The sequence below is a fragment of the Siphateles boraxobius genome, unplaced genomic scaffold (genome assembly GCF_051911475.1).
Source record: "Siphateles boraxobius isolate OS27281-9 unplaced genomic scaffold, OSU_SipBor_1 7, whole genome shotgun sequence".
In the NCBI taxonomy this organism is placed as follows: Eukaryota; Metazoa; Chordata; class Actinopteri; order Cypriniformes; family Leuciscidae; genus Siphateles; species Siphateles boraxobius.
Window position 1 is genome coordinate 17175401 of NW_027509197.1, and position 13680 is coordinate 17189080.

The 13680-nt window shown below is 36.9% G+C and overlaps 1 protein-coding gene across 4 annotated transcripts in view; it reads left to right on the forward strand.

The window, feature by feature from the left end:
- dgkg (diacylglycerol kinase, gamma) overlaps positions 1-13680 on the forward strand; it is a 147860-nt gene that overhangs the window by 88585 nt on the left and 45595 nt on the right. For all 4 annotated transcript variants that reach the window (XM_077216586.1, XM_077216585.1, XM_077216588.1 and 1 more), the window contains one exon: positions 1631-1791. In XM_077216586.1, coding sequence (XP_077072701.1) covers positions 1631-1791 — 161 coding nt within the window. The remainder of the gene's footprint in view (positions 1-1630; positions 1792-13680) is intronic.

A 13680-nucleotide genomic window follows, 5' to 3' on the forward strand; every position in this document is an offset into this window, starting at 1 on the left:
TAGAATGGTTGCCAAGCACTGAAAAAAAATCTTCTCAGGTCATGGTGTTCAACCCCTTGGTGATATAATAGATACTTTTTTTTTTTAAATAAATGTTTACTCATCCTCATGTTGTTCTAATTTCTCAACAAAATTAGAATGTATTAGTTGCTCTTTTTGCATGCAATTACAATGAATGGACCTTCAAAATGGACCTAAAGCACCATAAATGTATAATAAAAGTGGTCTATATGACTCATATTCCAAATCTTCTTAAGTCACACGATCAGTTTGTTTGTGAAATGGACTCAATTTAAAGGGATGGTTCACCCAAAAAGAAAATTCGGTCATCATTTACATAATTTACCCTCAAGTTTTTCCAAACCTGTATAAATGTTTTTCTTCTGCTAAACACAACTTCTGGCTTCTGGTCTATCAAAGATAGAGAGATAGAGATAGCTTTATACTTTCACAACATTGTGTTACTTTGGCAAGTTTAATCATCTGATCTTGCTGTGTTGAGTTTCTTAATTAAGCTATGTTAACCTTGGAATTGCGATAAGGCAAGTCTTTCATTGTCATGAGTAGAACAAAGGTTGAATCATGCTTGTTTTATTCTTCTTTTCTTTGCATAGACTCTTACACACTCTTGTTCATAGATAAAAAGGAGCTTTTGTACATTTCTTCATGTCACAATTTTTTTGTTTCAAACAGAGGTCACGATTCTCCCACGATTCTGAATAGACAAGTAAACAAAATTGCGCAATTTACTAGACGTTCTGAGAAGATGATATTTGCTGCAGTCAATTTAAAAATGTTTAATTAATTTTAATTCTTTTTTTTTAAATCGGGGTTGAATGAATGATTCAATGACTCACTCATTTTCTTTAACAATCACTTGTAGCCACTGCTGGCGTAACAATATAAAACGATTTGGCGTTACTTTTAAAGGGGAATTTGGTTAATTTTGATCACTTCCGTAGACATCAGTGTTCATAACTGAACTATAAACTTTTATCCCAGTTCTTCTGTGATAATATGAATATCTGTAAAACGGAAATAATGTTACTGTATGGTTGAAAAGACTGTTTGCAAAGCAGTTTAATACCTGTACATGAAAATTGCTCTCTCTCTGGATCAGCGCCAGCGCGAACAAAGATTCCGATTGTAACAAGGTTAGATGTTGTGGGAAGGAGGCGGGAACCGGTGAACATTTAAAGACTTTAATAAATAAACACAAACAAAACGAAAATAAAGGCAGCAGTCCCTCACGGACCACTGCTGCCACATGAAACAAACCATCAAATAAAATCCAGCCCTGGCCTCTCGTCCTTCACCGGCATCACTACTCCTTTTATGCTTCTGCTCCTCCGAGAGAGATACGAGACCGGTGCGTCGCGCAGGTGTCGCTCATCAGTAATCACTCGCCGTTCGCCCACGGCCCTCGGCCTCGTCCTGCTCGCCACACCAGTGTTCCAGTGTGATTTCGTCAAAGGTTTAATAGACATAGGAGAATCATTGTCTTTTAGCAATAATCGAGATCACAATCTTTTAACGATTAATCCTCCAGCTCTAGTGTGGCTAATCAAGTCTTTATAATTAACCCTTTGTTTTATGTAGGTTCACGCAGTGTCTGTGTTGTGATTGACAGGCTATGAAGGAGGCAGTCTGGTTAAGTTCCTCAGGGATATTGAACACAGCACCGAGTTGATGCTTGACCGCTGGAACATCGACATTGTCCCTGATGATAAGGAGGAGAAGGGAGATCCTGTACCCTACAGCATAGTGAACAACTACTTTTCCATCGGAGTGGTGAGAATTTACAACAGTTTTTTCACAAATGCTTGCAGCTTAAAGAGACTCAACATTGTAGTATCAGAACTCCTGAAAGTGCTGTTATATCAGATGTTTTACAGAAACCTCCTCCTGTCTTTCTAACCACACTCATTTATCAGTCAAAATCTCTTACTCGCTATTATAAGTGTGTATTTTTACCAAAGCCTGCGGCTAAAAGTAATTTGTGATTAATTAAACGTGGTTTTCTCATGTAGCATTAGAATTAATTATCGTTGTCAGAGAAACGACAACATGCTCAAACTTTGCTGATGTGATTTACTGTGTCTGAAGCAGTTTCATGCCTGTGACTCTTGTATCATTGGACAGAATTCTCCTTCTCACACACAGTTGCTTAGCAACCCTCTTCTGTTCAAATGTTATATCCCATTTTGTTGCTATCATCAAGCATTTATTAACAGAGCAGTTAAATGTCTTTCACAAACTACTTATGCAATCTTTTTCTACTTCTTTTTATAAACCAGATTATATAACAAATGAATAAGTGAATTTTTTTTTTTTTTTTTTTCAAGTGGTTTTGCCAGGTGGATAGATGGTCACTTTTTGTTACTATATGAAGTTACTGACGTTAAAAAATATTCAGAATCTTCCACAATTATACAGTGAGTGGAATAATTATCTGAGATGAAAACAAAAACCGATGCAGGAATGAATGCCAAGGAGGTTTTATACAGATAAGGATGAATTTCTGTTCTTTCGCTGGCACAGTCTGGCCACACTGGGACCAGGTGGGTCTCCGTGAGCCTGTCTTCCCCCCTTTGTTTAGCTAATGATTTATTTCTGTCCTGTTTTAAGAACCTGTCGCTATAAATAGTAAGTCTGCTTTCATTTCTGAAAAATGTCCAATATTCTATTATAATCAGCCGAATCCCAGGTGTGTTGGATGATTGCTGTTTTATCTCGCTGAAATTTGCCAAGTAGTCAGGCCACATTTAGAATGGCCAGAAATAGTGACGCGACCTGAAACAGGCCACCTGACCTGCTTGAAATGGGTGTGAAAAGTGGCAGGAGGTACATGCAAGCTTTACGCAAGGTGGCATGAAAACAAGTACGAAGGAATGCGCCACTTCAGGGGCTGTTATGTAACTCAGCTTAGTGTCCCACTGTCTTCCGTACAGACTGTGTGCTCATCAGCCAACAACACGAACCACATAGGAGTTATTGTTGTAGAAGCCTTGAGAAATTGTTGAAGTGTGCAAATGATAAATGTAGCACTCTAGTTCTATTAGAAATAAAAAATCATTATTGACATATTATATAATACTTAACATACCAGTACTTCATGTAACTTCAAATATATATATACTGTGCAAAAGTATTAGGCACGTTAGTATTTTCACAGTTATTTATATATTTTGCTTGTGTCAGTAGGAAATATCAGCTTACATTTATAAACATTCATTTTTGTATTAATTGAAATAATCCAGTGATATTTGTATATGCACAAGGAGTCTGACAACAACCGGTATAATCCAAACAGAGATCTGATCTCACCATTATCAAGTCTGTCTGTGATTACATGAAAAAACAGACTAAATGTAGAAGAACCGGGGCAACGTCTCCAAAACGCTTGAAGAAACCAACCTGCAAAGCTACAGTACTATGTAAAGTTTTAGACACTTGTGTAAAAATGCTGTAAAGTGAGGATGCTTTCAAAATTAATGTCATAAATAGATTGTATTTATCAGTCAACTTCTATTAACTAAATCAAATCAATATTTGGTGTTTAAGACAGCTTTTGTCCCTTGCACATAGTTTTTCAGGTAGCTTTGCAGGCAGGTTTCTTCAAGCATCTTGGAAATGTTTGCCACTATTGTTCTGGATTTACTCTTTCTCAGTTTTTTATGTTTCTTCATGTAATCACAGACAGACTCGATGATGGTGAGATCCGATTTCCGTGTGGATCAGACCGGCTGTTGTCAGACTCCTTGTGCATACAAAAATCTCACTGGATTATTACAATTAATGTCAAAACAAGGAATGTTTGGAAATGTAAACTGATATTTCCTACTGACACACTACAGCAAAATATAACTGCTTAAAACCATTTTTTGTTTGTGAAAATACTGATGTGCCTAAGACTTTTGCACAGTACTGTATATATAGTGCTGCACAGTGCTGCATTTATTTACAAACTGTATAATGAAAAAAATTATAAAATTATAAAATAATTTTCTAATTTGATATATTTTAAAATATAATGTATTTCTGTGATGGGGGGGGGGTAGAATTGTCAGTGTCACCCTTTTTCAGGATTCTTTGATGTACAGATAATTTTCAATGATTGGTATAAAATAATATATTCTTAAAAAATTTAAATTAAAAAATTAATTAAATAATTCAAATACAGACACACCGTAAAGAGGCAGTAGTTAATTGTGGTCAGGTTTGTGTCAGATTGGGCTGCTCAATTATGGAAAATATCATAATCACGATTATTGGTGGGCGATATGATAAAAGTATTATTTCATGATATGAATCATTTTAAATGTCAGTGAAATTTCACAAATATCAATACTTCAGCAAAAACTAATACTAAGTTAATTAATGTAAGTAAAATTCCTGAAAATAGTTACATGAGACAAGTAAACAGTCAGTAATACAATAAGAAAAAAGAAACTAAATTACAAACAAAATCGGAAAAAAATACACCAGAAAAAAAATACAAATTAAATAATTAGTGCTTTAGGTTAATCAGGAAGGTGTAGTAACAGTTGTGTTCAGATAAGTAATACCCTACAACAGAAATTGAATAAAGTAATCAAATGTAAAATAACACTGCTGTATACATTAAATATAGACCAATGCTTGTTAAAACTAAAAACAGTTTATTCATTCAAGAGCAGTGAGTGATTTCATCTTAGTCTTTTGTTGTTTGATCAACAATAATGACTGCTGCAGATTTTTTAGGCTGCTGTCACTTTAATGCACGGATCCAATATACTGTTACACACACTCTCTTTCTCAGTGTTTACATTCACTTAAGACGCAACCGACTGTGTTTACGAGGATACTTACCAAAACGGCATTTCGACATATTTGTGTGTAGGCTATTTGACCGTTTAGGCGCGTATCTGAAGCCCACAGTATACTTTCCTTACGCGTGTTCTGCCCGTCTCGGAGCACGCGCACAGTAGGACGCCTTGGGAACAGTATCTCTTTTGCGGCTTAATATGCTTTTAATAACACGGTTTAATACCAAACACATCCCAAAGTTTAGCAACATTAGACTGCATTTTACAACACTTTGATTTGGCTGATTTTGATGTCAAGTTTGGGAGGAAGTTTTGAGGAATGAAAGTGCACCGCTGTGAAGGGAAGGAGTGCGGCAGCGGCACAATAATCGTTTTACTCCGATATCGAAAAAAGCAATTACAATTAATTGCACAGCCCTAGTGTTAGACCATCTGATGATACAGTGTGGTGGTTTGAAGAGGCTGGTAACATGAAGGAGTGGTGACTATGAATGGACAATGGCCTATACTGTGAACCCTGAGTCTTGTGATGTGGGTGGACTGACTGTGCCATGTGGGTCCTTGTGTGGCTTGGCACTGAAGTTAGTTCTCACAAGACATCAATAAAATATAAAAAACAGACTCGTGAGTTAGACTTTTTCTTTTAAACTGTAGTGTGTCATATTTGGATTTTGAAATACTGAGACAGTAAGTAAGACAGTTGTAGTTAAAGAAGTAGTTCGCTAATGAACATTTATCATAATTTACTCACCTTTGTGTCGTTCCAAACCTGCATGACTTTCTTTCTTCTATGGAATATTAAAAATATATTTTGAGAAATGTCTCATAGTTTTGTGTTCATACAATGACAGGCAGTGGAGTCCGATGTAGTTTGAACCACACAATCTTTCAAAATGTCATCTTTTGTGTTCTGCAGATGAAAGAAAGTCATTCAGGTTTGAAATAATATGAGGGTGATAAAATAATAACAGAATGTTAATTTTTTTGATTGAAATATCCCTTTAATATTTCTAAAAAGTGTACACTGTAAACATCCAAACATTGCTCTTCTGCTTCAAACTATTTCTTATATGAAAGTAAAGTCTGTCATATGATAATTGACTGTTCACGAAAGAATGATAGCTTTACGTTACCCAATAATGTGAGCTTTGATTGTTCCAGTTAATTACATTTCAGTTTGATGCATAGTTGCAAGGATTCAGGCAGTATTGTAGGGGGCCGTTTGTGTCTGAAAGTGAAATCACAATACTGTGGTATTTGGTGCAGTGTGGCATGGCACTGGAGCAGGGGGACAGGGTGCTGGGAGTCCAGGAGGACAGGACAGATGGCTCCGCATTGGGCGCCACTGACACCTGAGTAAAGCAATGCAGTGACTCATCCCCTGATGTAATCATTAGTAATGCTGCTTCAGCCTTCAACATTTTACAGTCACTATCCATGAAGGTTGTGTCTACTGTTGATGCTTGGCTGTCGATCCATGGCGTTTGTGGTTTTCAGGCCGTTATCAACAGGATTATGTATTTCATCATTTGTGACAGAGCTTGTTTTCTCCTGAGCTAAACTAATAGCCATGTGGAAAGAAAACAAATGTTAAAAGAATTGTTCACCCAAAAATGAAAAGTCTATCATCACTGACTCACCATCATGCCGTCCCAGAAGTATATGACTTTCTATCTTCTGTGGAACACAAATGGGGATATTTAGAAAAATAAGCTATTCCTGAGTCCATATAATGCAAATGGATTCTTCAAAGTTCGCTTGAGACTTATGGATATTAATTGTATAATTAAAGTTTAATTAGAAATTAATAATCCAGATTATAATTATTTGTAGTTTATTGCACAATGCACATTTCTTAATATTAAGCCTAAAATAAGTTTTAATATCACTATAGTAAGGATAGTATGATATCTGTATAATATCAGTCTTTAAATGCAAGATATTTAAAGTGTACCTAAAGTATACTTGCAATAGTTCCACTTTAGCTCAGTCAAATATACTTAAGTATATCTTTAGTTGAACTTCAGCACTATTTCCGGATAACTAAAGTGCATTAAGTACAAAATTAGTTGTATATATCAATTAGTATATCAATTTAGTATACCAAAAGTGCAATTTCAGGGTATTTATATTAAGTGCATACATATTTAAATACATTTGTAGTATACTAAGCATAAAATAAATGTATTTCAAATACATTTTGTTGTATTTATTTTTCACTAGGGAGTATTTTTCTCACACAAACGTATCGGTTTGTATCAGAAGACATTGATTTATCCATTTGGGTCGTTTGGATTACCATCGTGTTTGCTTTGTGTGTTTTTTTAAGGGTCCAATTTGAGGAACTTATCTACTTGAAACTTAGTGTGGCCCATGACGGGATTTGAATTGCTGAGTGCGGATGTGGGAGGGAAGATACTGATATGTGTGCGGAAAGTGTGAGAAAGAAAGTCCAATTATCAAACAATATAAGTTACACAAATTTATTTTGTTTTTTAAGAATGTTATTCATGTTATTTGTCTGTTGTGCAAAAGGTCTAAGGATAGTCATCAGTGAAAGGTTTGGGGTTGTGTTTGTTCTTGTGTCATTAGCCAATCATTGAATGGTCACATGCAATTGCAGTTCAGGTCATTGGCCCAAAAACATTCTTTGAACAAAGATACTTCAGGAGGACCCTGCACTTGTCTAGCAACTACCATTGAAATGAATAGAAATCCTTTCAGATATGATAGACTTCTTTTCATGAACTTTCCCCCCAACTAGCACCAACTGATAGAGGAGGGCAGTGCTTTACATCCATGTGAATCTGATTTCTGACACATCTTAGAATGGCATTGCAATCCTGCTGTGTGATCCAATTCAACCTGGCAAGAATCCTCAGGAGGAATTAAGGACAGCAAACACACCATGTCAGCAGCCATTAAGGTCGTCTCTCCATGTATCTCCAGGCTTGGAAGTTGAAATCAAATCGCCTCTCTTGACATCAACAACTTATCTGTGTGAGCCTATCCCCCTCCCCTTGGTTGGTGTGCCTGGAAAACTGTCCCGCTGCCATCATGTTTTCACTGCTGTGGTATCATGCACACCTTCGTCTCCAGTGACTACAGTCAGTTCTGCCCTGGGACAGCGGTACGGGTTATAATGCTTAGTTTATAAAACATTCAAAATGCTTCTAATTATTATTCATATGTGTAAATATTCACCAGTTTAACAACAAGACAAAGCGACGTACAGTAGCTGTTGTGGAAAAAACTAATAAAGCATGTCACAGTAGCAATCATTCTCCCCTCCGCAATGTTTTAAGTTAATGGCCAGCCCAATTTAGGAACTCAGGTATAATCTCAGAGCTTCCCAGTAGAAAATACAACTTGAGAGGGTATTTGTGTCAAATTTTTAACTAGAAAACTCATATTTACGATAATTCCAATAGCACGTGAAGGCAGAATAATACGACGGCTGAGGGAGTGATGGCAAATTTGAAGTTTTTTTTCTCTCTTCTGCCCAATGTAAATCAATCTCAGTGTTTTTTTCTTTATTTGTAAAGTCATATAGAAACACAATTCGTTTTTTTGTGATTAGGGCTAATGGAAACACAAAAAATATATTTGTTGTAGTTTCCGTTCACCACTATAGAAGTTTACCTAAATGTGGTGACTACTGCTTCTGAGAACCCCAGAAATGTGAAAAGGGTCCAGTCTATCCTAGTGTAATATGGCTGTGATTTGTCTGTGAAGAGCTTATGCTTAATAGGTAGCTAAACAAACAACCGTTTAAGAGATATATTCAATTGTTCAACCTTATCTATGTGATAAGAGTGTTTATTTTAGAGCCTGTCAGTCTGTGTGTGTATGCATGTGCATGTGTGTGTATTTGTGTCTATAGTACTGGCACAGACTGAAGGTCAGGGGAAGTATCAGTGACAGGAAGTGTTTGAGTGCCAGAATCGGACCAGGTTACCACCATAATGAATGGCCGTGCTGAGTGACACCTGGCCAGTCTTAAAGTTAGAAGGAAAACAGGGCCCGCTTCTCCATTCACCTCACATTCATGCACACATTAGACCGTATTCACATAATTCACTCAAGATCTTATGTGGACTTTCACATGAACGCACCTACAGTCTTACAATAAGTCCCATATGCACCTGCTCCCACCGTGCTGACAGGAGCACAGATGGGCACTGACTCAGTACAGTGCTACAATAACCCAATGTGGACACACCAATCACTGTGACCTGAATATCACCTCGCTTAATACCCTTCACCTCTTCACCCCATCGATAGATGCTCTCCCAGGAGGACAATTTCTGTTTTTGGACTGAATTAATTCTTGAACTTTGTCCACAAATAAGTAGAAGTCGTCTAACTGTATATGATACAAACCCTGAGGTGATATACAACCTTTACCTTGTTCAGATAGTGGAGGGGGAATGCCAAGAACAGTTAAGCCCGCAGTTTCATTCCATAGGGACAGGATATGTCTTAGTGGAGGACATGGTGTCCTCCCATAGTGCACAGTTTGGGATAAATCATAGCATAACACCCTAGAGGGGTGGGCAGCTAAAACTTTTGAAAATACACAATACAGATACATTGAAGCTTAACAGAAGCTTTCATTTATATCTGTGCATTCCCAAAACTACATGTAATGTCATTCTGCCTTATATTAGATGTATGCAGGTCTGAACTATTGGAGCTATTGAAGAAACACATTTTTGGAGTAAGGAGGAGACATGGCCTACATTTTTAAGAGCCTCTTAACTCGTGTGTGCTATCGTAAGGGCATGAATAGGAATTAACGAGTTGGTTAAAATGCATTGCTAGAACAAACGTCTCCAGTATTTACAGAAGAGAATAGCAGGAAAAGTAAAGCAGGAAAAGCATGTTTGAGTTTATTCAGAATATGCTGATGTCATGTTCTCAGGAATATTCCAGCTGTGGATCATATAAACAATTTTTTTATCCAGTATTTGGATGAACCAGTATAATTAATGAAAATGAACCCCTTGCTTTTCATTGTATTATCTTTTGTGTAAAGGAAATAAAAACGTCATTGGACGAGAGCAGTGCTTTTTGAGGACAGCTTCCTGTTTTTCATAAGTTATATTGCTCTTTAAAGCGAGGTGTCGTGCAGTGCCCGTTCTGTGTCTTGGCATTCAATGCAGTGATTGAGGTACAGTGCGTTCTGTGCACACATGCCAGTTTGTGGAACACCTGCATGGACTTTCTGAGCATTGAAAAATGTCGCATAGACATTGTCTATTTTTTGATTGACTTCAGTGATACCATACGTGATACCATACGTGCATGGAGCACAGCAGGAGTCCCTTCTGTAGAACGCAATGCATCATAGCAGTGGTTTGGATATGTGCGGGATACCAGTCCACCGCCCCTCCACGCAGCCTCCCCAAACCCCCCCATACTTCCTGTACCCTCTCCCATGTGAGCGCCACAGCACCTGCAAGCACGGGCAGGAAGCCAGCACAGGTGCTAACGTAGCATCGTCTGCTCGCGGCTTGATCGGCGTGCCAGCAGCTATCAAACCCTGAGAATCTCACACTCGCACACTTCCTCCCTGTCTGAGTCTGTGACACGGTGAGCACTGCAGTGTGCCGAGATCCATCGTTATATTACACAGCGAAACTCAAGACAGGTGTTACGTGTGTGTGAATGTGTTCAGGCTCGGGCCTAGTGAAGGATGTGGTGGCTTTGAGCTCTTCTGTCATTTACATGTGCGTGTGTAAATATAGAAATAATCAGTTACGGTTGCAGACCTGATTCATCAATTAGCATTTCTGTTTGCGCACTGTTGCTTTGATTTTAATCAAGGCTGCTTCACTGACGATGGATTCCGCTCTGGTTTGGTTCTGCAAGAGCAAACAATCTTTTAACTCGCTTTTTGATCCCTTATGCTCTCAGCTGCCATTAGGTCCTCACGGGCAGAACTTCATATCCTTAAAGTTGACAGGATAATGGCATATAAGTAGCTGATGTGGTCATTTTTTCTTCAGAAAAGTATTTAGAACTGCATTTTTTTTTCTTTTATGGCAGTGTTTTTAATAAAAAATGTTTGCTAAGTAATTTTTTTATGTATTTTCTTAGTTGACGATGACACTTCTGTATTATTATAGAATTTATTTTCTTGGCAGATTAGTTTTGAATCACAGCATTTTCTTGAAAGTGTACATAATGGCCCTCATTTATCAAAAGTGCGTACACCAAATTTCCAGCGTACATCTGGCGTACACCCAAAACCACGGTGACTTTGATATTTAGCAATATGGACGTTGGCGTACGGCACGCTCAAATCCTACGCCAGGTCAGAAGATGGTGTACATGTACGCACGTTTTGAGTTAGTGCGGAAATGCGCAGAAAAACAATTCCTAAAACCACAAAACGCATTGACAAACTAAAAGATATGAGGAGCTCTTTTCCAAAACGCGACAAAAGCCATTTTTAAAAATAAATTTGTATTTTATTTCTATTAATAAACTAGTGTTGTGTCTGCAAAGATGAAATTGATGATCACCATCTCCGTAGTGAACGCGTAGTGAACGCAATTCATTTATAATTGTTTCGTTTAAAGACATTTCAAGCTTTCTTTATAGATATATTTCTCATGTCTGTGAGGCATATACTGAGTTTCGGTTAATTTGTGATGAGATGCGCTCCAGTTCACGTGCAATGCAAGGGACCGCGCCTACATGTCATGACTCATGATTATATTGTCTGCTATTTGCTTATTATTTATTATTTTATTGGTTGATGAAAAAAATATTAAAATTAAGATACAATTTATACAAAACGAAATTCATTTTAAAGAAAGCCTTTCTACAAAACAAAACTTAATTAAGTGGCCAAAATCATGTCTGTGCATGTCTTCCGATATATTGCGCATCCTATTTTAGCCTATGTTCACTTTTCATAATAAACATAGATGGGTAAAAAATAACATTATTATTTTTTTAACTAATATGAAACTAAATGCACTTAGTTAATGGCTACAACACGTAGCCTAATAGTAGGCCTGAATATTGTTATTACTTTACTATTAGCCTAAATGTGTTACTAAATGATGTGAATGTATTTTTAACATCGTTGTATTTAAGGACTGTATTTGTGTGTTATTTTTAAATTATTTGTTTTATGTGGTGGACAATATTGGAACGTGACATTGGAAATATTTATTTTATTTTTACTATTTAATTTATTTTACTATTTATTTTATTTGGCTTTTATTTATTTCATGCAGTTGCACTTATTTAATTTATATTAATTTATAGTATGAGTCCCTGATTATATGTTGCATGTTCTCTTGTTGTTTTTGTTGTTGTTTTTTTAGACAAAAAATGGATGGATTTATAGCATTTTGAAAAAAAAAATACAATTAACTTTGAATTTATCATCAACAATATTGTTGTTTGATTTAATAATAATTTTTCATGATGGTGATGGTCTCGATCTCCAGAGAAGTGTCTCATCTTTGCCGTCTTCCGTGTGTCCATGGTGTAAAATGAGGCTGTGGGGTAAGCGGATACTTGAATATATAGGGGCGTGTTATTCTAATGACGATCGTTTTCAGCCGCGGCATTTATCAAGGGCAGGTATTGCGTACACCTGGATTTCAAAGGTACGCACAGCTTCAGAAATCAGGCGGTGAGAGGAGTGTAAGCATAATCTTACGCCAACATATACGCCCGTTTCTACGCAAGAAGAATAAATGAGGGCCAATGTGTGGGTCACAGTGCCTGAAAACAATAATTAAATTATCCTCAGAAAATTATAAAAACTATTAGAGTTTATTTACCCTGATGTTTAAAATATTTACTATTGTAATTAATCAAATAAATAAGATCACTGATTTAAAATGACACAGTGCCCCTACGCTATTTTCATGATAAAATAATTTATTATTTTACTACTCTTGTACAGGCAGCTTATAATCATTGTGGGATACTTCTTTTTTTTTCACAGTGTACTTATTCGAGGCAGTTAAATAACCCTCAACCTTTGTTTTCAGCTGAAGTATTTGCTTCCAGGAATATGTCTAGAAAATCCTTGGAATGTTTTTTTTTTTTTAGGGAAACAATTGTGGATAAGTATGATAAAGTACACACCACCGGTGGAAAAGCTTGGTTGTCACTTGTCTTAGCACAACTGTTCATTTTCTGGACTTCAGTGTCCTATTCTTTGACTCCTCCCCCTCCCCCCATCATCTTCTGGCATTCCTGGAAAGCCTCTTTCCTGCTGATACCATCTCTTATGCATCCAGCTTCGCTGTATTTATTTATATATATATATTTTTTTTTCAGGCACTCTAGAGCTGTGGCCCCATTTCCAGATTTGTGTACTTTGTCCAGCAGGCCTATCTGCACAATCATCTTCCCCTCAGGCCACAAACAGAACTGACAAGCAGATCCCTCCCCCAAAGCACATGAGCTCATGATGTGAAACAGGGGCCTTTTAATACCTGAGAAGCTCTCTTTTCTCTTTCTAGGCATGGCTATTTTTATTACACCAGAGAGAAAATCACCTCTCTAGCACCAATTTGAAATCATCAGTCTATAAACTCAATGAGCCACAAGATTTCACTTTAACACTCAATAATATTCCCCCGGTTTCACAGACAAGGCTTGAGCTAGTCCCAGACTAAAATGCATGTTTGAGCTGTTTTAACTGAAGGCAACTTGCACTGGCATATCTTAAAATATGTTATTGCCATTGTTTTGTCTCAAAATGCACACCAGTAATGTTTTTTTCTAAGGCACGTTTATAAAAGCTACTTAGAAATGCTATTTATAAAATAAAAGCTACTTATAAATGCCCTAATTGAACTAAGGCCTAATACTGGCTTAATCTAAGTCATGTATG